The following is a 19,945-nucleotide window of genomic DNA, read 5'->3' on the forward strand; positions in this document are numbered from 1 at the left end:
AATTGAACTTGGTCTGATGCTGGAAGGTTACCGGAGCATCGCAAAAAAAAAAAGCTGTTTATCGTATTGAGTTTGAAGTGGAACGAAGCGCTGTGTGTTTCTCAAGGACACTGCTAAAAAAAAAATAACATGCTTAAAGAGCCTCACTGTTTGTGTGCGTGTGTGTTTATGCTCGTGCGCACGTGAGTGTGTGTGTGTGCGCTCTAGTATCTGTGCGCTTGTGTGTGTTTTAAATCCTTTCAAGTTCTCGTCCGGTCCCCCGACGCTGAAGATGGCAAACTTTTGTGCAGAAACCGTTTTGGTGGCAGGATAAACATGAGGGAAGAGAGAGGTGCCCTAAGCGCGGAAGTGCCGGCAGCGCAGAAGGTTCCGGAAGGAGCGGCTGCTCGGGTGCGTGGTGGACAAAACGGCGTGCGGCTGGATAAATTAAGTTAGACACGTTTCTCCCGGTCTAATTATACCCCACGGACAGGAAGACATGACGGTGGGGGCCATGGGGAGGGAAATTGGACAGGCTGACGGGGTCACTTGTTTATCTTTATATGAGTGTTTGGGCCCCGCCCCCTTGTGGCTCTCCACTGCCCCTGTCCGGTCCCGTGTGCAAATGGCTGCTTCTTCATTGTCATTTAATAAACACAGAGAGCAGGGAAACGACCATCGAGGCGTTTTTCAATTAGGGAACCTGCATTTTCCTCATTTCTTAATCCACCGCCTCCACTCCACTCTCCTGAAAGCTTTCCACTTCATTTATTTCCCTGCTCGCCTTTCTCCCTTCTCACGGCTCCTCTCACACTGTTTACCTTCCCGGGGAGGCGCTCATGCTAACCTCACTTGATGATACAGAGTATTTTTTTTTTCCCGCTGTCGTTTCTCTGAGGCATATTACGTTATTTGTTTCGATTTCTCCAAGCATCCTGCCCTCCTAGGGTACAACAGGCATCCCCCCTGAGATTTCAGCAGCGAGAGCCAGCTGCCTGCTTTATTTATGCTGCTGTACAGGATACCTGTCATACATATGCTCTGAAACGCCACAGTATATGATGACGTCATGATTCAGTAACAGTAACACGGCATCAGGGTGGGGCTTCAGGGCCTCAGCTGAAAGCTGATTGGCCCTCAGAGCACCCCCTGTCTGTCAATTGGCGATTGAAAACATATCATTGCCTAAAGAAAGATTGGCCCTTCTGTATGAATTATGGCCCCTCTTATGCCCCGCACCTTAAGAAATCCTAGAATCATCCCTGCACAGAATTTTCTCTAGCCTCTCCCTGCATCTGAGTGACCGGAGGTGGCTGCGGACAGGAAAAGACATCCTGATTTCCTGCAGGAATTCTCCCCCGGGCGCGTCTGTTCCCTCCCTCGCTGCGTTCCTCCCAGCAGGCAAATTAAATATGATGATCCAGCTGGAAAGGAAACACTAAATCTCAGATCGGATATAAACGGGGAGAGAAAATATGCGAGAAGTCACCTTGGAGAAAGGCGACGTCTCTCTCCCATGGAAAAGGAATGGCGGCGAAAGTGGATAGAAAGTAGGGGGGGGGGGGGGGTATCTCATCTTTTTCCCGTTTTTGCCGTGCAATGATTCACACGCCCCTTATCAACATCTGTCTCCAAACCAGGCTGCTGTAATTGACGCCTGGTGGCAAGGAGACGCGTAAATCATAAGCGACATCGATTTAGAGACACCGACGTGTGCCGTTGCCTGTAAATCTGTGGACCTGCGTCCTCTGTCAGAGCTCCACTCCCCTGCAAAGCACCCGCTCATATCTGCATGAACTGGACCCTTTTTGTATCCACAGCTTACAAGCTCTCAGTTTGTTGGGGGGGGGTAAATGCCAGTGACAGACAGAAAACATCCTCGTTTGTCACATCCCACTCCTAAATTCACGCCGTGCTTTTACTTTAACGTGCCAGGAAGCTATCCCGATCATCACCGCCTTTTACGGATTCTTGTGGCAGTAGTTGCCACCTGAGTAGCCCCACCCCCAGCAAAATGGGGCATGAGGCTTTCGAACGGGATGAGAATAAAGCACCGTGAACCCCAGCCGCCACGTGACAGATCGAACTACAACTCCCATGATCCCCATTCACTCACTTCCTCCATCTCTGGAACATGACTGCCCTGTTAGCCTGTGCTGCTGGACATGTGTCACTCACAGGTTTGAAAATATGAGGACTATTATGACCTTTGTATACAAAGGTGCTTTATTGATTATCATGTACTGGGATGGCGTGATACGCACACCTCAGTATAGCTTAATGAAAACGTTGCCCCTGTGTTCAGGTGGTTACTGGTTAGCGAGGTGGTGTACAGCCTGGCACTCCAGGGACAGCCCCCAGGGACCTGAGTGCCGAGCGGCTCGTACATCATCTGGCCAGACTGCTGACCACCACTTTCTTTTAGAAAGTATCCCCCAGCGCGTCTGCTCGTCGAAGGCTGGCCTCTATGAAATGCTCAGGGCCACAGAAGGGATTTAATTGCCCCCCCCTTCCCATAATTCAGCAATCCTGCTCTCTTCGGCGTTTGCAGCACGTTCTCAGTACTATTACGGGATGCCCCTCCCTCACGTCCGTACCTGTACCCAGCTCCCCTTCGTGGTCTCTTGCAGCCGGGGGGCATCAAAGTAAATCTGTGCCATCTGATGTTTCCCGTTGATAGCCCTGCCCCGGCCCAGTTCGGTTTAATCCGTCACGTTCCCCTCCCTCACACCCGTACCTGTTCCCGGCTCCCCTTCCTGGTCTCATAGAGCCGGGGGGCATCAAAGTAAATCTGCACATCTGATGTTTCCTGTTGATAGCCCTGCCCCAGCCCGGTTTGGTTTAATCTGTCATACTGTGCGAATGTTCCTCAGGCCGTCGTCGGGGGACGCCTTTGTCCGCACGTCCTGAAAGGCTGGCGCCGAAAACCGGGTCCTATGGGCCGCGCATCTCATTAATGGGCCTGAATTGGTCCTGTATCGCCGGGCGCCCCCTCCCCGGCCTGCGATTAGAGCTCAGCTTCTCCGTTTGCCAGATTGAAACATAATTTGTATGGTAATTTCTTTCTGTTTAATCTCCTGTTGAAATACTGGTTGAATTTCCTATCCCCCCCCCCCCCCCCCCCATGTAATCTTCTCCTTCGCTCGTCTCTGTGTGCTGCACCGTAGCTTTGCTAAATGAGATGCAGGGCAGAGCCGTCTCCTGAACATCGCGGGTGAATCCCGTGTTGTTATTTATCTGTGAAATATGACCTGTTTCACTGTCTGTGGAGTCTCCGGGTGAACATACGCGTCACTGGCTGTGAATCTGGCCCCTTGCATAGCCAAAGCTGCATCGGTGACGTTCGAACCTCTTAAAGTTGGCTTTAAGTTGTCATCTTATCATGCAGTGACTTAGGCCTTTTAAGAAAGTTAACAGTTAACCCCCCCCCCCCTCCAGTAAAGCAGTCCAGCCATCCATCTAATCCCGTTGCATGCATCACTCAAACATCCCCACTTGCCGCTCCCCCCCCTGCTTGGTGTATCATCCTTGCTCCAATGATGGAAATTGTCAGTCCCTCTCATCCTGTGCAGTGGGGGAGGGGGAAGACAATATTACCTCAAGTGCTTTATTTTGTTTATTTTTCCTTGTCCCCTGAATTACACAAGCCTCTTAGTCATAGACGTTACCGTGGTGATTGGGGCAGAGGGAGCATTTCGGTTCGGCTCATCAGCCGGGTCATTGCCAGCGAGGCCCTCACTCACCTCCTTAGGAAGCCCGAATTTCTCTGTCGCTGACTGGGAGACGCAGCCCTGACTTCGTGGGGTAGTGGTGGGTAGTCATAGGAGTTTCTCTGGGAGGAGATGGGCATTTTTTATTTTTTATCGAAGGCGACTTTATCTGTTCGACTTCCTGATTTGCACCGCCCTCCCCGCTGTGTTCTTAAGGGTACTTGTGGGAGATGTTGACCTTTAGAAGAGGATGATGGTAAAAATGGCCAACAGAAGCAAATATTTATCATACTGAATCATCTGTGTAAGAAAGCAACCATCCCCCCCCCCCCCCGACTCTTGACACTCAATTGGTCAGAGGTGCTGGTAGTCCTTTTTATTTCCTGATTGCAGTATTTTAGCATTAGTGTTTGCTTCCTGTCTATTTTAGTATGGTGCCCTGTGCGGGTGAGAATCATTAAGGATGTGGGACATGATCCCTGAGCTCCGGAAGGGTGTGGGATTTGTGCTTTTTGAAGGGCTGACAGCCACGTGGACGTTGTAGCAGAAAGGACTCTCGTAGGGCTGTGTGGGGGTACAAAACCCGTACTGACCCGGCACTGGGGGAGGGCAGACGCTTGTCCCTGCTCATTTACACACTCAGGCATTAAATAGGAGACACAGGGCAGACGCCCCCAAGGTTTCTGCAAAGGAGAAGCGGCAATAAAGCAATTCCGAGTGGCTGGACACGTCTCGGGTGCCGGACAGATATAATGTCAGGGAAATTTACAGGCTGCCTCTCCCCGAGTGAGCGGGCGGGCCGAGCGGGCGGGCCGCAGTCCGGGAGAGCACTCTGGGAAAGTAATCGAGTTTTGATTGTCACTTATAAAAAGCCATCATTATTGGGCGCTTCGGCAAGACGCGCGGGGGAATTCGACTGGGATGGGAACCCCGTTATTACCCGCACGGCTTTTTGGATATTGCGGGAAGTGCTTTCTGCGGAGTCTCAAAAACAATAAATTGCGCGTGATAACGGCCACGCGTCGCAGAAGCCGAGTGAATTACGTGGTAATAAAGCGGCAAGCGGCGGGGGTTGGTGGCGTTCGGGGGGGGACAGCGCCGTGCCGCTGAGAGGCTCTCAAGCGGCAGCGGGATCCGCAGTGGCGTTTTCGGGCTGAAGCTGTGCAACTCTGGCTCCTGCAGCCTCATTTTGACGCGGAGTGAAGGAAATCCTTTAGTCCTAATTATCCCGGGTCCGGAAAGGCTGTGAGCATGTGCCAGGCAGGGGGTGGGGGTACTCTGGTGAACTATGATGGCCGCCCAGGGGCTGATCATTCACTCCCCCCCCCAACCCCGCCTCAGCTCCCGCCTGGTAAAGTGCGTCTATTACAGACACGGCCAATTTGTTCTCCTTCATCCGAAACTAATGCCATTATTCTCCTTCCCTGGGGCAGAGATCCCTCCTCGGGTGCTTTAACTCGCTGGGGGCAGGGCGCCCACTTTTGGTAAACGCCTGCCGCCGTCCGCCGCCTTGCCTGGACTCGCCTGTTTGTTTTGCGCGCTCCATTGTATCACGCGTAATCTTATCTAATTGCGCGATAAAGGTTAGACGCGCCGCCCGTCCGGATTAAGCGGAGGCGATCGCGTGCCGATAGCGGAGGGCTGCTATTTAAATGTCAGCCCACAACGATGGGGAAAAGAAACTGCTAATAGTTCTGTCTAAATGTCAAATTAAAATCATTTAATTACATTGGTAGAGGTCTGGAAGGCGATAATATTTCCACCGTGTGAGGTAACGAGACTGTCCAGTTTGCGGGGAGCATGAGGGAATGTCACACCGAAATCCATGCCCGTCCCCTCGATCCCGAAAATAATAATAGTGATAATAATAATGATTAATATAAGATTAGCTGTATTGATCTCAGGGGGACGTTCCTGTCCATATAGCAATAGTACTTTTGTTTGCAGACAAACAAACATATAGCATAATAGCATAATAAAAGCGTAATAGTATGAAAGAATAATAAGTATATAGTAAAAATATTTCAATATTTATATTGTCATGATATATAGCAATAGTAACATTGTAATGGACTGGCATTGATGTCCATGTCTCTGTGATGTGATGATGGTGATGGTGGTGATGATTATAATAGTGGTGGTGATGGTAATGATGATGATAGTAGTGATGATGGTGGTGATCTTGATGGTAATGATGATGATGGTGATGATGAAGGTAATAGTGGTGATGGTGACGATGATGATAATAGTGGTAATAATGGTGGTGATCTTGATGGTGACGATGATGTGATGATGATGGTTATGATGATGAAGATAGTGGTGATGATGGTCTGGTGATGGGGTGGTGTTGATGATGGTGACGACGATGATAATAGTGATGATGATGATAATGATGATGGTGTGGTGATGATGATGGTGATGGGGTGGTGATGATGATGATGGTGATGATAGTGGTGATGGTGCTGATGATGATCATCATCATAATGATAATAGTGGTGGTGATGGTGGTGATGATTATGATCATAATGAAAATAGTGGTGATGATGATCATAGTGGTGATGATGATGGTGGTGATGATGATACAGAGGCAGAACATCCAGTACCCCCAGTCTTTGCTCGGCCATGGTGCTGTCCCCAAGCCGTCTCAATTTCCCGCTGAGTATGCTGGCTTCCACGGGGGCCCCTGTCAGATAAAGTGGGCCCCGTTAATAAACCGCCAGGCTGCACTGAGTAACGGCTTGCAGCTCCAAGGTGTCAGCCCCCCCCCCCTTCCCGTTTAGGGCCGCTGGGGATTTAATGGGATCCTTCCCTTTCACCGCGGGATTTACTGCCATCCCCAGCTGCTCGACGCCAGACCTCTAACTGAAGTGTGGCCTGTTACCTGCTTCATTTTTTATTCTCTATATATATTTTTATTTTCGCTGAAGTCAGTTATGACCCCCCAGTTAACTTGATTGAAACTCTGCTAAGCAGCAGGCGTACTGAGCCAGGCAGCATCCTGTAGCTCCTTTGTAGGCGCGGCCCTTCGGGGGGTGTGAGGGCCCCAGGGTCCCACGTCCCAGCCCCACCCTCACCCTCGTCCCTCCACGTCGACCCCCACCTATCTTCAGTTAGACAGGCACCACATTCCCATTTCCGTTCCTGGTTACTGTGGTGACACAGTAACCCCCACCCCCTCCATCTAATTTTCCTAAAGGGGAAAATGTCCCATTCCGCCCGGCGCTGTTTATTCAGATGCATCAGGCCGGGTCCTGACACCAAGGCAGCACGGGCATAATCTGGCCCGTCTCCTGCAGTTTAAAGCGTGACACCTCCTCGGTCACCCCTGAATCGTGGCTTCTGCCCACCCACCCCCCACCTCCTCCGGCATGCCTCCTCTGAATTCACACTTTACTGCCTCCTGACACTTCGAGTTGCCCCCCCCACCTAATTAGATTTCCCTGCCTGGCCACCCCACACCCCCCCCCTCAGGCCTTCCGTGTGGCCGCCGCTCGCGGGGTGCGGTTGCCAGATAGTTCCAGAAATAGACGCTTTTAAAACTCCCATTTTCCGCTTCTGCCCCTGAAAGGTAGCGAGTAAAGAGGGACGACGTGTGACAGATGACTTTTTTTCGCCTCCCTACTTCTGTGCAGCAATCGTTGAGCCTCCGAGATCGAAAACACTCGTTTTTGTAAATAGTTATACTGTGGAGTACGGCCCGGCCTCCCCCTCTCTCTGATCGCCCCGCTTACGGGGATCCCTCCATCTCCACGCTTCATTTTCAGACCCGTTAATTATTTTAATAGCTGCTGACCCCATACAAAGGAAGCAGGGGTGAAAACTAGCCATGCTGAAGCAGCGGGACGGGTCGCCTGTACGTGACACGCTCACTCCCAGGTGAGGATGTGAATATATTATCATCCTGGCTGATATGAAAGCATCGCGTGAGTAATTGATCTCGATTCCACGGTCCTCTCGGCTCGCTTTCCTGCGTTTATCGCTCTTTGATGCTTGGCGACAGAGCGCTTTCCTTTCCTTATCTTTGTGTGCTCTGTGTCCTTGGTTATTTGTTTTAGACCAACGCTTCTTGCTTTCTCAGCGGTGGTGGGGGGGAGGGACTTAATTTTGAAACTGCACATAGCTACTGATAGTGCATACAATCTCAAGCGATTCTTCTCGTGAAGTTCTGGACCCCTGGTAGCTTTTTCCTGAATATTACTTCTTTTATGTTTATTGAATGATAAAACTGTAACTCTTGGTAGGTACAGTTGTTGTGTTTGAATCAGAAGGAATGTAAAATGAATATCAAATATCTTGATTTGAAGCTTATATTGGTTTTGAGTCTGTATGCCCATACTGGCTACATTGGCTGTGAGACAAAACATTCATTCAAAACCTTATTTTAACAGAGATTCATTCAGCGACAGTAAATTATTGACACTCTTGTCTCTGTGTATACAGCCATTCATTGGATTTTATAAGCTTTTGTTGTCACAAACTGCACCAAGGTCAAAGTTTGGTCAGTAGGATGCAGGAAACGCTAGTGCTGCCTTTGTTTTGGATGTGCAAAGGATGGCTTTTCTAGATTCCTTCTCTACAATGCGGGACTGAGAGTGGCCTGGTGTTAATGGAGGTAGGCTGGGGATGTTTATCAGTACCAGGAATGCAAAGAACATACTTGTGTTTTTGGCAAGAGTGATCTTGAAAACTTTCCTCCCAAGAATAAACTTGGGTCAAAATGAATCATGGGATTGTTATCGTTTGGCAAGGATGCAACTGATGTATACTTGATATTTGGGGTGGGGCAAGAACGACATCTGGGGATTTTTGCTGTCCTCTGTACTTGTGTTCTTGAGTATTGGAATGGTACTTCGGCAATGGAAGATGACATTAAATCGGTATGTGGAAACAGGAGTACAGTAAAGTGCACATGTTGATAAACACCCTTGGTTAATAGCCACAGTCATGACGACATGGGCTTCAGGTTTTGGTCGATGGCCCCTACGGGCTTCTGATGTCATATCCTGGAGCCTGGTTTTTCACCAAAGCCGCTCCACAGGAATCATGGGTACATTTGTAAACCTGAATGGGTGAAGCTGTAAGCGTCTTTGTGTCAGGTAAGCTGCCGGGCCCCAGTACTGGTGCCTCACCATGACTGATTCCGCTTGGATCTTTAATGTGGAGCCCGGTGGGAACCTGCAGAGAGTGACTGCAGGGGTGACGGGTGTGTGAGACTGGTATGGCAAGGGGCAGGAACCCCAAGGGCCAGGCTAGCGACTGCTGAGTACGGGGGGGGGGGGGGGGCAGCTCTTATCCTTCATACACACTGTCTCTTTAATCTTCTGATAGGTCTCACAATACCTTCTGGGGCCTCATGTGGCTGTTTAATTATCTTTATTAAAGTGCGATGGAGATCAAATGTGCACGTCACCCCCCCAGTCCTCAGGTCTGCTGCCTTTTGTCTGGTTGTCATGTTATCCCCACCCCCACTCTTCAGCTTGGGGCTCAAGGTGTCCTGCAGGCTAAAGATGCTGTGTTTTTGTTTTTCGATCCGGTTTCACAGTCCCAAGAAGCCACACTCATTTTTTTTTTTTTTTTCGGGTGCTATTTCAGAGTGGGAAAGTTCAGTCCAAACTGCACCACGAGCCGGAAGGTTCCGGAACATCTCCGCTGGTTGAGTTCCGCCCAAAGGTGTCGCGGCTGTCAAGACAAAGACAGGACTGGAGGTGCTTAGAAGCAAGTGTGGCTTTTCTATTGAAGGCTTCCCGCTGTATCATGGGCCCTTCATTCCCAATTATGCAGTGGCTCGTTAGCTCGGGACAGGAGCGTGTAACATGGCCGCCCTTAGTGATCATCCAGCGCCTGGTCGCTGACGGGTGGTGGTAGGATGGGGCTGGTAACTGCAGCCCATTGCGGGTGGCCTGAGGGGTTGGTGTGTCATGATTAGTTGGTCATGGTTCCGACACGCGAGGTGGTGATGTGTAGGTCCGACAGGAGAGAGCGGCCTATTTAGGGGGGTGCTGTGGAGGTGGGAGTGCGGGGGCTGTGTGGTTTAACTGTGAAAGGTGTCTTCATCAGATCGGTGTGTTGGTCACTCTGCTTGTGTTCTTTATATACCTACATGCACACACACCTCTGTATCCCTCTTTCTCTCTCTCTGTCCTGGACAAGCATTTCGTTCCTCTCAGTCTGACTCACTGCTTTGTTTATGTGTGAATCGCTAGCCCCGTTAACCTCTTTGCTTTGACTTTGTTACCTTTCACATGCAGTCCATTGGTTAGTCTATATTTTCCAGTTGACTCTTTAACTTCATGGCACAGTCACTGTGGGTCAGGAGTCTGGCTTGTGGGTGATCATCAAATAGTGATGCTGTGGTCCCATAAAGCAGTGTTTGGGGACCCCCAGACAGTCCACTTTTTTGCTCCCTCCCAGCTCCTTGCCCATCCAGGACATAGAATATGTGGTACAAGTGTGTTGGGAGCTGGGAGGGAGCAAAAATATAGACCATCCGGGGGTCCCAGGGGACTGGGTTGAGAAATACTGCCATAAGGGGTCAAGAGGTGAGATTTTGCCCGAGGCTTATTGTCTTCTTGTGTTGGAGAACTTGTGCTCTGTGAGGGCAGAGCATGGTGCTGATGATCATGATTGGTCAGTTGCCAAAAGGCGGGGCCTGTTTCTGTGGAATCCTCCAATAAGGTCCCAGAGCAAAGCCTCTCATTACACCCTATGGATGTCAGTTCAAAAAAGATCCGACCAGGGGTGTAATGCTTAGGATAACTCAGACTGAGCAGAAACAGTCTTTAAAATCCTTTCCATAATCTGAGTGTCTATTCCGGAATATTCCTGAAATCTTTGGTATCTTCAGACCTCTCAGTGACATTAGCGTTGCTCAGATCATTTACGTAGCGTTAGTATTGAAATCTGGGAATTGTGTAATTTCCATGCTATGGATGATTAGTCCACCTAACCATGTTGTCCAGAAAGTGCTTTCCGGCAGTTTGATATAAAAACAGCATGACATGCTAAACAATCCGTGTTAAGTGCTCTTTTAATGTTTATGGTGATTGTCCATTGAGCATTGGACTAATGAGTCCTCAGCCCTTGATGACCAAGCATGAGAATGGGACAGCTGGAATGCGTGGACTCATTGCTGAACAGCGAACTCCAACCGGATAGCATGCAAGCAGACAGTCCTCGAACAGAAATCTTTCCGGAAAATGAACTTGCCAGCTGTTTGTGGGAAGTGCTTTTGTAAACAAAAGCAAGCGTGCAGTCTGTTGTGAGTGGATTCCGGTCATGGCATCTCTCTTACTATAAGACCGCTCTCACACACACACACACACACACGCACGCACGCACACAGTTTCTCTCTCTCTGCCTGACTGTTGACCGTCATTAACATCTTGCATCATTTGCCCCTCATTCTGTTAATCGAGAAGCATGTCCAGCATGTGGTTTTGGTTCCTGCCTCATCCCGGCGATTGTTGCTGGCAGACAGGAACAGAGCCATGGCCGTGAATATTTAATGACGCCGCTGTAGCGAGGCTATTGAGATTCACTCAAATCGATGCCTGGGCTGCCTTTCCCCGCTCAGCGTTCAGCTGGTCGTACCTGCCGAGCATTTATTAAACGTGAATACCGAGGATGGCGGGGCTTCCTACCCATGATTGTAATATTAAACATTGATGCCGGAATCTTCCGACCATCGCCCGCCTGTGTGTCCGTGTGGGAACGGGCTCCGACTGAAGGTAATAGGTGGTAAAGCGTTGACTTCCACAGAGAGAGACTGCCAGCTGAACCTGGGATGGAAATTGATTCCATTACTGTTCTGGCAGGTATTATTCTGAAAAGGGGGGTAGCGTGGAGACAGCAGGATTCCTATATTAGGTGTTATGGGCAGGGGTCATGGTCTGTAGGGGCCAAGGTCTGCCTGGATCGAGGAGGGGTATAGCTGAGGATCTGATGCATTAAAATACTTGGGTGTGGAGGCTCCAAGCCTTTTTATTGCTGATCTCCAGACCTTCCTGACAGTGCGGGTTCTCTGTATAAGAAGAGCAGTTTCACTCGCCTCTACATCCATCCACTCGTCACCCATCCTTCCATCTTTACCAGCCCCTTATCCTGTTTGAGTCAATGTCTCCATCATGAAGAAAATGCCGATCTGTGCTATTTATCAGGCATTTATTTTATGAAGGACAGGATTTGAACCGACAACCTTCTGATCATGGCCACTGAGGCCTAACCCACTGTGCCACACATTGGCCGCCATGCTTGTCGTGACCGTCACTAAGCAGGCGTCTCTCTGTGCCCCCCCCCCCCCCACAGAGCCAATGCACGGGCCCAAGAAGCTAGAGGTGGTGGACATCCAGTCCAAGCAGGTGACCCTGCGCTGGGAGGCCTTCGGGTACAATGTGACGCGCTGCCACAGCTACAACCTGACGGTGCAGTACCGCTACCGCATCGGTGCCAAGGAGGAGACGCGCGAGGAGGTGTGCTATGACACGCGGAGCCCCGCCCCCCAGCACAGCATGCGCAACCTGCCGCCCTACACCAACATCAGCGTGTGGCTGGTGCTGCGCAACCCGGAGGGCGTCCGCGAGAGCCTTGAGCTGGCGTTCCAGACGGATGAGGATGGTGAGGCTCCGCTCACCCCTTCACCCCTTATGGCAGGTCATGGGAGGAGGAACTATCCCTTTGAATGATACAGTCACTTGCGACCTGTTGGCACGGCCATTGTGACATTTTACAAAGTAAATTTCACACTCGCTGCAGTTGTACGTCCTTGAAATATAGTGTGGAATCGAGTTTCTGCAGTTTTTAGCTTTACTGAAAGAATTTTATCCCCCCTCTAAATCTATTGAAATATAGTATTTTTGGAAATTAATACAGTGATTTGTATATATATTTTCTCAATTGGGGAAAACCCAAGACATCCAAAAGGAATGACATGATATGTGTCTGTCTGATCATTTGGCCCGCTAAACAGCAGCTCTAAAAGAGCGCAGATAAAGGGATGCCTTTCCCCACAGCCCCTTCCCATAATGCCCTGGGTGAACATGAGCGAATGTTCAGTCCGTGTTTTGGTTGTCACTGGATTTGAGTACCGGAGGCGCTTTGACCATTTTAGGAGGCTGTCGCCTGCCATGGGCTGCAGGTAGCTTTTTGGTTGCATCCCAGGGGCTGGATGAAAGGAGCGGGGGCCGGCCCGTACCCTGGGAGCACCCCCCATCTCATTTACAGACAAAAGGGGGCACTTTGTGGGTGTGCCGCTAAATTTATGCAAACAGACCAAAAGCTGAAATTTCCCCCAGGACTGCAGCTAAACACCTACCAGAGCTGTCCTTATTACTTTTCATTTATTTTTAATGTTTCACACTTTATGTTTTATTTATTTCACAGCATCTGCTCGTTTTTTTATTGTTCCTCTCTGAGCGGGCGTGCCCTGGGTGGGCACCGGATGGACACACACTAACGCACTTTGCCACATCTGGACCTTTCTGTGTGTTGGGTTGGCGCCTTCCTGCATCCAGCTGCCATGATACCCCTGTGTGCTGATAGTCCTGTTCCCCCCCATCAGTCCCAGGAGCAGTGTCACTGGACTCCATTCAGAGCAGCACCTATGAGGAGAAGATCGCCCTCCGGTGGCGGGAGCCTGCGCAAACGTACGGCATCATCACGCAGTACGAGGTGAGCTGCCAGGGGCGGACAGCCTGAATTACCCCCTAAAGACACTCGATGGATCCCGAGGGGATTCTGACTTCACAGAGTAAATGTTCAGCTTGTGATGTGTGTAGGGGAATGTGTTTGATGACAGTTTTACCTGTTCCAACAAGCCTTTTGTCTTTAGACATTTTGACATAACCTTGCGGTTATACGTGAAATCCCGAACAAAATATCTGAGTAACATTTCCATGGTAGAGCAGGTTAGTTTTCCGAAACAGATGGTCTCTGAATCTTTCCAGTCATTTATTTACTTTGTGGCAAGGTACAGATTGCAGTTTGTCGCAGTCTTGCAGGATCTGGTAACAGGAAGTCAGACTCTCTTTGATTTGACAGTGTCAGAGCTTTCAAAATGTGAAGCTTCTGACAGGAGCTCTTATCAAAAAGATGCTTAAAGCCATTTTCCTCTGACCTAAAATCTTTCACGGGCTTCATCCATTTCCCTTTACCTACTTTACCCAGTTTTGGTTTATATGGAATTTATTCTTGAAGATGAGTACAATAATTTAATTAGTTAAACAGGCACGCACAAACTGCTGTTTATCTCTCCGTGGAACCACAAAATTCATAATTCATAATTTCGTACATGCCCGTCAACGCGCTCATTAATCATCGTCTCGGCCTCGAGCTTGCCGGGCCTGTCCGCCGCGCTGTCGCGTGGCACCATCACAGGCAGACGTGCTGTCATTCTGTCGACTTGCCCGCTCCCTGCCGAAGCCTCGCTGGGCGGCGGACGGGGGGGGGACGCTCCAGTTTCCCCACTTCCGCGAGCCGCCAGGCGTTTTTCAAATCACCATCCAGCAACGTTCATTGTTTCGCTGATTTCTCCTTTATTCACCTTCTTTTTGTGTTGTTGTCTCGATCAAATTATCACGTCATGGATTTGATGGGTTATTATTTAAGCGATTTTTTTTATTTTTATTTTTTGCATTTTCCCAAGGAGCATTAGCACTGTAACTTCCGATAAACCCATCTGTGTGTATATATAATATTGTGTATAGTGACATAATATTGGGTAACATTTTACATTAACATAATGCATTCGTAGAACATTCAAAAGCAGCATGTAAGTAGACCGTAACATCTTAACATACAGTACCTGAACTGCTTTAATATGCATTAGTAACAAACAGTTATAAAGGCATTATGAAGGTGCAAATACTGTGCTATTTATTTGTATATGTAATATATTTTTATATATAATATAAAATCTAGCTGTCTAGCCCATATTATGAACATGTGCAGATTTTGTAAGGAAAAGAGTCTGTATTACATCAGCAGCCTCTGCTCCCCCCTCCCTGCGCGCCCAACCCCCCCCCCCCCCCCCCCCCGTCTCTCCCGTATCGTCACAAGACCAGACTGGCACCATGCTCAGAATGGCCACTTAGTACCCCCCACACCCCAATGTCCTGTGATGGGGGGGGGGGGGGGTCAAAATGGTAAATGCACTTCCTGAGTGCAGAATAATGGTGGAGCCTGGGGAATTTCACACCCAATGAGTTTGAGCTGCGCTCATCTCAGGCGCCCATTGTACTTTTTAATTGGAATCAAAATGGAATAATAGAGGCTGTCTATTACGAGGAGAATGATTCGTTTAAAGAAAGCTTTTTAGGTAGATGAAGTTATAACCAGAGGAAACGCACTCGTGCTTGCGCACCTTACCACTCCCGGCATCCACAACGGCAACCCGCTGATGCCAACCAAGATGGCACCAGTGTTTATTCACAGCTGGGGGGGGGTGCTGTTAGCTGTGGGATGTCTGTGCATCGTTTATGAGTGCATCGCACCTAAAGTACTGGTGTGGGGGCCATGGGACAGCTGTAACAGCAGCATTTGTGTCGATCTTTTAATATAATAGGGAGTTTGTTTAGGTAAATGCCAAGATGGCTGCTGCATTCATGTATCTGTGTATTTATCCGTACTGAGTCTTTGCTCCATATTCACTGTGAATCATCTGTTCACAGTGCTGTTTCCCTACGTTTTAACCCCTTAGACGCCTGCCTTTTCTCATCCACAGATCTCCTACAAAGCCGTCAGTTCTTTTGACCCCGAGCTCAACCTGTCTAATCAGAGTGGAAAGGTGTTCAAGCTCAGCAATGAGACCTCCCACATGTTCCTCGGCCTTTACCCAGGCTCCACCTACGCCTTCACCATCAGAGCCAGCACCGTCAAAGGCTACGGGCCGCCGGTGACGACCCAGTGCACTACCAAGATCTCCGGTGAGTTCCAAGGCGGGTGGAACATCTCACATATAGATCACCCACCATTAGATAAACCTCTGTTTTTAGACCCCTGCCATGTACAACCCACATATAATTTGCTTGTTGAGAACAATGTTTTGGTTTTGTACCTTTAAATCACGTTTAGCATTAATTCCAATTTTAGATTTAATGCCCTAATTGTAACGGGTGACCTGTGCCAGCATGGATTTTATCGCCGGGCCGTTTAATGAGGTGCCAGGTGTGTAGCTCTGAGGGAAGAGGTCTCTCCTCCAAGCCAATTTGACTCCCTCCGGCAGCTCCCAGCATGCCCGGCTACGATCAGGAGACACCTCTGAATCAGACGGACAGCACGGTGACAGTCATGCTGAAGCCGGCTCAGAGCCGCGGGGCGCCAGTCAGGTACAGCTTTCCGGGGCTGGAGCCCACCCCCCAGCACACACACACACACACACACACACACGCTCTCTCTCTGTCTTTCAGAACCAGTGATGGCCGTTTCTCTGCCAAGGCGTAGTCATTGATGTTTTGACACGTATTCTCTTCTCTTCTCTTCTCTTCTTTTCACTTCTCTTCTCTTCTCTTTTTCTCTTCTCTTTCTCTTAGCTTTGCTTCTCTTCCCTTCCCTTCTTATTCTGTTCTCCCCTTATTCTTCCTCTCTTCTCTTCTCCTCTGTCATTTCGTTCTCCCCCACCCCGGTTATTGTTTGTGTGTTTGATCCCTACGGAGGGACCTTGGCCTTTGATGCCGAGAAGAAAAGGCCGCGGAACCCAAAGCTCGCGTCGGGACCCTGTGGCTTGTCCGCTCGCTCCTTCCGGCTCGGCCTTTTGACCGTGCCGATCCCACGTGCCTCCATGTTCATTAGTAAGCGTAATAGAGCTAAACTTCTCTGCAATGGTGATTTCATTAAAAAAAATTTGGCAGCGCTAACATCGGCGTTCTCGCTATCCGCTGGCTGCGTGGACTGAAGTTGGGATCGATCGTTCCTGCCAAATTTCCTCCTTGCTTGTCTCCCCCTCCGGCACAGTTTATTAATCATTGATTTGCAATTCTTGAGAAATGATGTCTAAAAAAATGCACATGTATTATTTTTCTGGCAGGGCTGTCGGCCTCGTCCAACAGCGTAGCGTGGTGGTAACCCGGCTCCAGAACTGGCAGTCGGCCCCACTCCTCCCTTCCAAATCGATGATTAAGGGTCATTTTGTCTGAGCTGTTGCTCCTCGACTTCCTCGGCCGTGAACTTCCACACCACCTCGCTTTTTAATGTTCCCAAGCCCACCGGTGTCTCAGATGCCTGCAGAGACCTTTCGGTGCCTCCTAAACTCTAGTTAGAATAAATAAATGATCTTGTAGCAAGCCTACATCAAGCAATGCTTCAGGTCAGCTTCTGCTCCTCATTCATGCAAATGTAAGTACTGTATAATAGAAATCACCCCCCAAGCTCCTAATGGCCTAAAACGTGTTGATAAACACAGCAGTCTATCACGTGTTCATCATTTCTTAATGCTATGCCATTAGGAAGTTAGATCAGCTGTTGGCTGGTACGTTGACCATCTGTAATTAGTTTCCTTAAAAACAAAATCACACAAACAAGTTAGATTAAGGATGGTTCAGTTTGAGGTCTTTTTGTGGTCTACAATTCTTTAGCTCTTTGTGGCTTTAATTAGCATACTGTAAGCAATTAGTACCCTGCGTTACTTGATGTGCTGTGTCTTCCTTACCGTTAAATGCTTTGTTAGACTGCGCTTTTAGAGTTGGAGTTGTTTTTCATTTGAACCCAGTTCAAATATATATATATTTTTTTTTAATGGGCAGCATTGTGCATGTGGCACACAAATATCGGAAGCGATAATGCGTCTAGACTTTCATGGGATTAAAAAGACCAAATAAATTCATTTTTAGTGCTTAAAGGTCAGTTGGTATTACTTGACATTTTCATAAGCATATTGGCACGCCCTAGAAAATTATTTATGTTGCCGGTATGATTATAATTTAGTATTAAGTTTGGGGTAGATGCTAAGGGTCGCTGACTCATCTCCTGCAGACTCTAAGTCAGGCGCATCTAATTGGCGTTCAAAGGCCAGTTAAGAAGGGGGAGTGTTTTCCTAGTTTACATGCCCTCGGTGATGCTGGGGGTTTGCTGTGGGGGGGGGGGGGGGAGACTGGAGTTTCATCTAGCAAGCTGCCGGTTGGTTATCTACTGCAGAGTTTGGTATGAGAATTCTCCTATTTGATAAGTGAAGGACTACACGTGATCCTGTGGTGAATGTGAACGGTGAACAGGGGGATTTAGTCATGTGGTACCTACGATTGGTGATGTCACATTGAAAAGTCATGTGACATGTAAACACTGGTGACCTCATGAAGCGGGTCTACCCCCCCGTACAGATATATGGGAGATGTAGCAGAGGAGATTCGGTAGTTTAAATAGCCGATGTTTGGCTGTGATATGCAGAAGAAAAACGAGAATGTCAGCATCATCAAACATGAGGAGATATGCAGGAGTTTCTCGGCACTCTCTCAAAGCATGATCACATGATCCATTTGTCAGCTTCGTTTTCACCTTTAGTATGCTGACATTTAATATAATTGAACTTTAGTAATTATTTTTAAAAATGGCCTAGCACAGATGTGGAGGGTAACCTGCAGAGACATTGTGTCTTTCTCCAACGTTTTTTTTCGTCTTGGCATCTGTTTTAAGGCGAATGGGTGTTCATATCGCCGTCAGATCCGGTTATGCTCATTTTTGCCATCTTCAGAAACTGTTTCTTCGCACCCAGAGCCGATGGGTGTGCTGTTCACACGGTACTGGTCATTCACCCCTTTTTTTTCTTTACCAATGAGCCGGATCGTCTCTCAAAGGAATAAAATTATCCACACACCTGCGCACACAATTCAGCATGGGTCCCATCCCATTAATAACGTCCTAATTATCCAGCAGCTCTCCCCGTTAAACCCCTCCTTGTTTGACATCTTTTTTTAAGTTGTTCCAGCATAATAAAAACGGGTTCTCCTACTGAAACAACTGTCGGACATCTTTTTCCCTGCTGTAATCAATATTTCCTGTATGGAAAGGAAGGGGTGGGGCATTAGGAGTCGGGGCATTAGGGCTGTGTTCGCACATGATTGTCCAAATACATCAAGGCACACTTAGGTTTACCCCTAAAAATAGGCACTGACCTTTCATTTTCAGCAGCCTGTTGCGTGGGCAGGGTGTTTTGGGGTTGAGTCCGGGAGGTGTGACACGTTGGTGCATCTAGATCCCCTTTCAGATCCCCCAAAAAGGGAAACCCCATAGACAGGTTCTTCTTGATGTCAGATAGTGACAGAAACCTTCAAATGTGCACAATCCGAAGTTGGGGAGGAGCTGAGCACGGACAGTGGTCCGAACGTGAACGGGGACCCTCTGCTGATCCAGCCTTCAGTGGAGTGCCAGGATAATGGAAACCATGAGAGTGAAGTCTCTGCAATGGGGGGGGGGATGCTGGCTGGGGAGATGCCTGCTTGATGCACCCTTTAAATCAGGCAGATGTAGCCCACCCCCCTGCCGGGACCAGCGGCCCCGGGACACAAAGCAATCAGTGTTAAAAGACAGCCGGGTGAGATTAAAATGTTCCCCGTGCAGCTCTCCTCCTTCCCCCGGGCTCCCAAATGGGGGCCGAGCGCCTCTGGCCCACGTGGGACATAAATCCGGGTTCCGGGTCACATTTCGGCTGGTGTGGAACCGGCCCGCGGTAATTGCTTGCTGCTGCGTGAACGTGGCGCTGTGCTCTTTCTGGCTTCCTGCTCAGGGGGGTTTAATTGGTGTCAGCTTGGGCTTGGGGGGCCTCCACAGGAAGGACCTTGTGGCCTACAGCCCAAACACCCGCTTCTAATGGCTTATTTCATATAATTCTGTGCACTGACTCTATTCTGTTATCTTACATTGTTTTCTGTTCCGTCAGATGTGAGTTTAGTGATGGTCGGTAAGTCTAAGGATTGAAAAAATATAATTGCTTGGGTTTTGTCTCCCGGGGGGGGGGGGGGGGCCTCTGCTTTGGAACAAATGTGTGTCGATATGCATTTCCATCATGGGAGGGGTGCATCCACACCCTATCCTGGGCGGCTGGGCCTGTGCGGAATCTGCGTGAGGCAATTATCTCGTAAAAGAGTTTACTGACGCTTTCTGATTCATGCACATCTCCCTTTCTTCCCACGATAATGATGTAGCGAGTTCTTAATCGCACGCGTTTACTTCCGAGAATACAATAGCAATTGTCGGTTCGGAATATGAAGGTGAAAAAATGCAAAGGCAATTTTATTTTTATTATAAAACTCTTCCCTAGTTATGTGATGAGT

At 48.9% G+C, this 19,945-nt stretch overlaps 1 protein-coding gene across 11 annotated transcripts in view; it reads left to right on the forward strand.

Annotated features, from left to right (window-relative positions):
• Positions 1-19,945, forward strand: part of LOC111849733 (receptor-type tyrosine-protein phosphatase mu-like) — a 153,550-nt gene that overhangs the window by 74,460 nt on the left and 59,145 nt on the right. For all 11 annotated transcript variants that reach the window (XM_023822844.2, XM_023822845.2, XM_023822846.2 and 8 more), the window contains exons 8-11: positions 11,994-12,302; positions 13,246-13,355; positions 15,406-15,607; positions 15,907-16,009. In XM_023822844.2, the coding sequence (XP_023678612.1) occupies positions 11,994-12,302; positions 13,246-13,355; positions 15,406-15,607; positions 15,907-16,009 (724 nt within the window). The remainder of the gene's footprint in view (positions 1-11,993; positions 12,303-13,245; positions 13,356-15,405; positions 15,608-15,906; positions 16,010-19,945) is intronic.

The sequence above is a fragment of the Paramormyrops kingsleyae genome, chromosome 4 (assembly GCF_048594095.1).
Source record: "Paramormyrops kingsleyae isolate MSU_618 chromosome 4, PKINGS_0.4, whole genome shotgun sequence".
Taxonomy (NCBI): domain Eukaryota; kingdom Metazoa; phylum Chordata; class Actinopteri; order Osteoglossiformes; family Mormyridae; genus Paramormyrops; species Paramormyrops kingsleyae.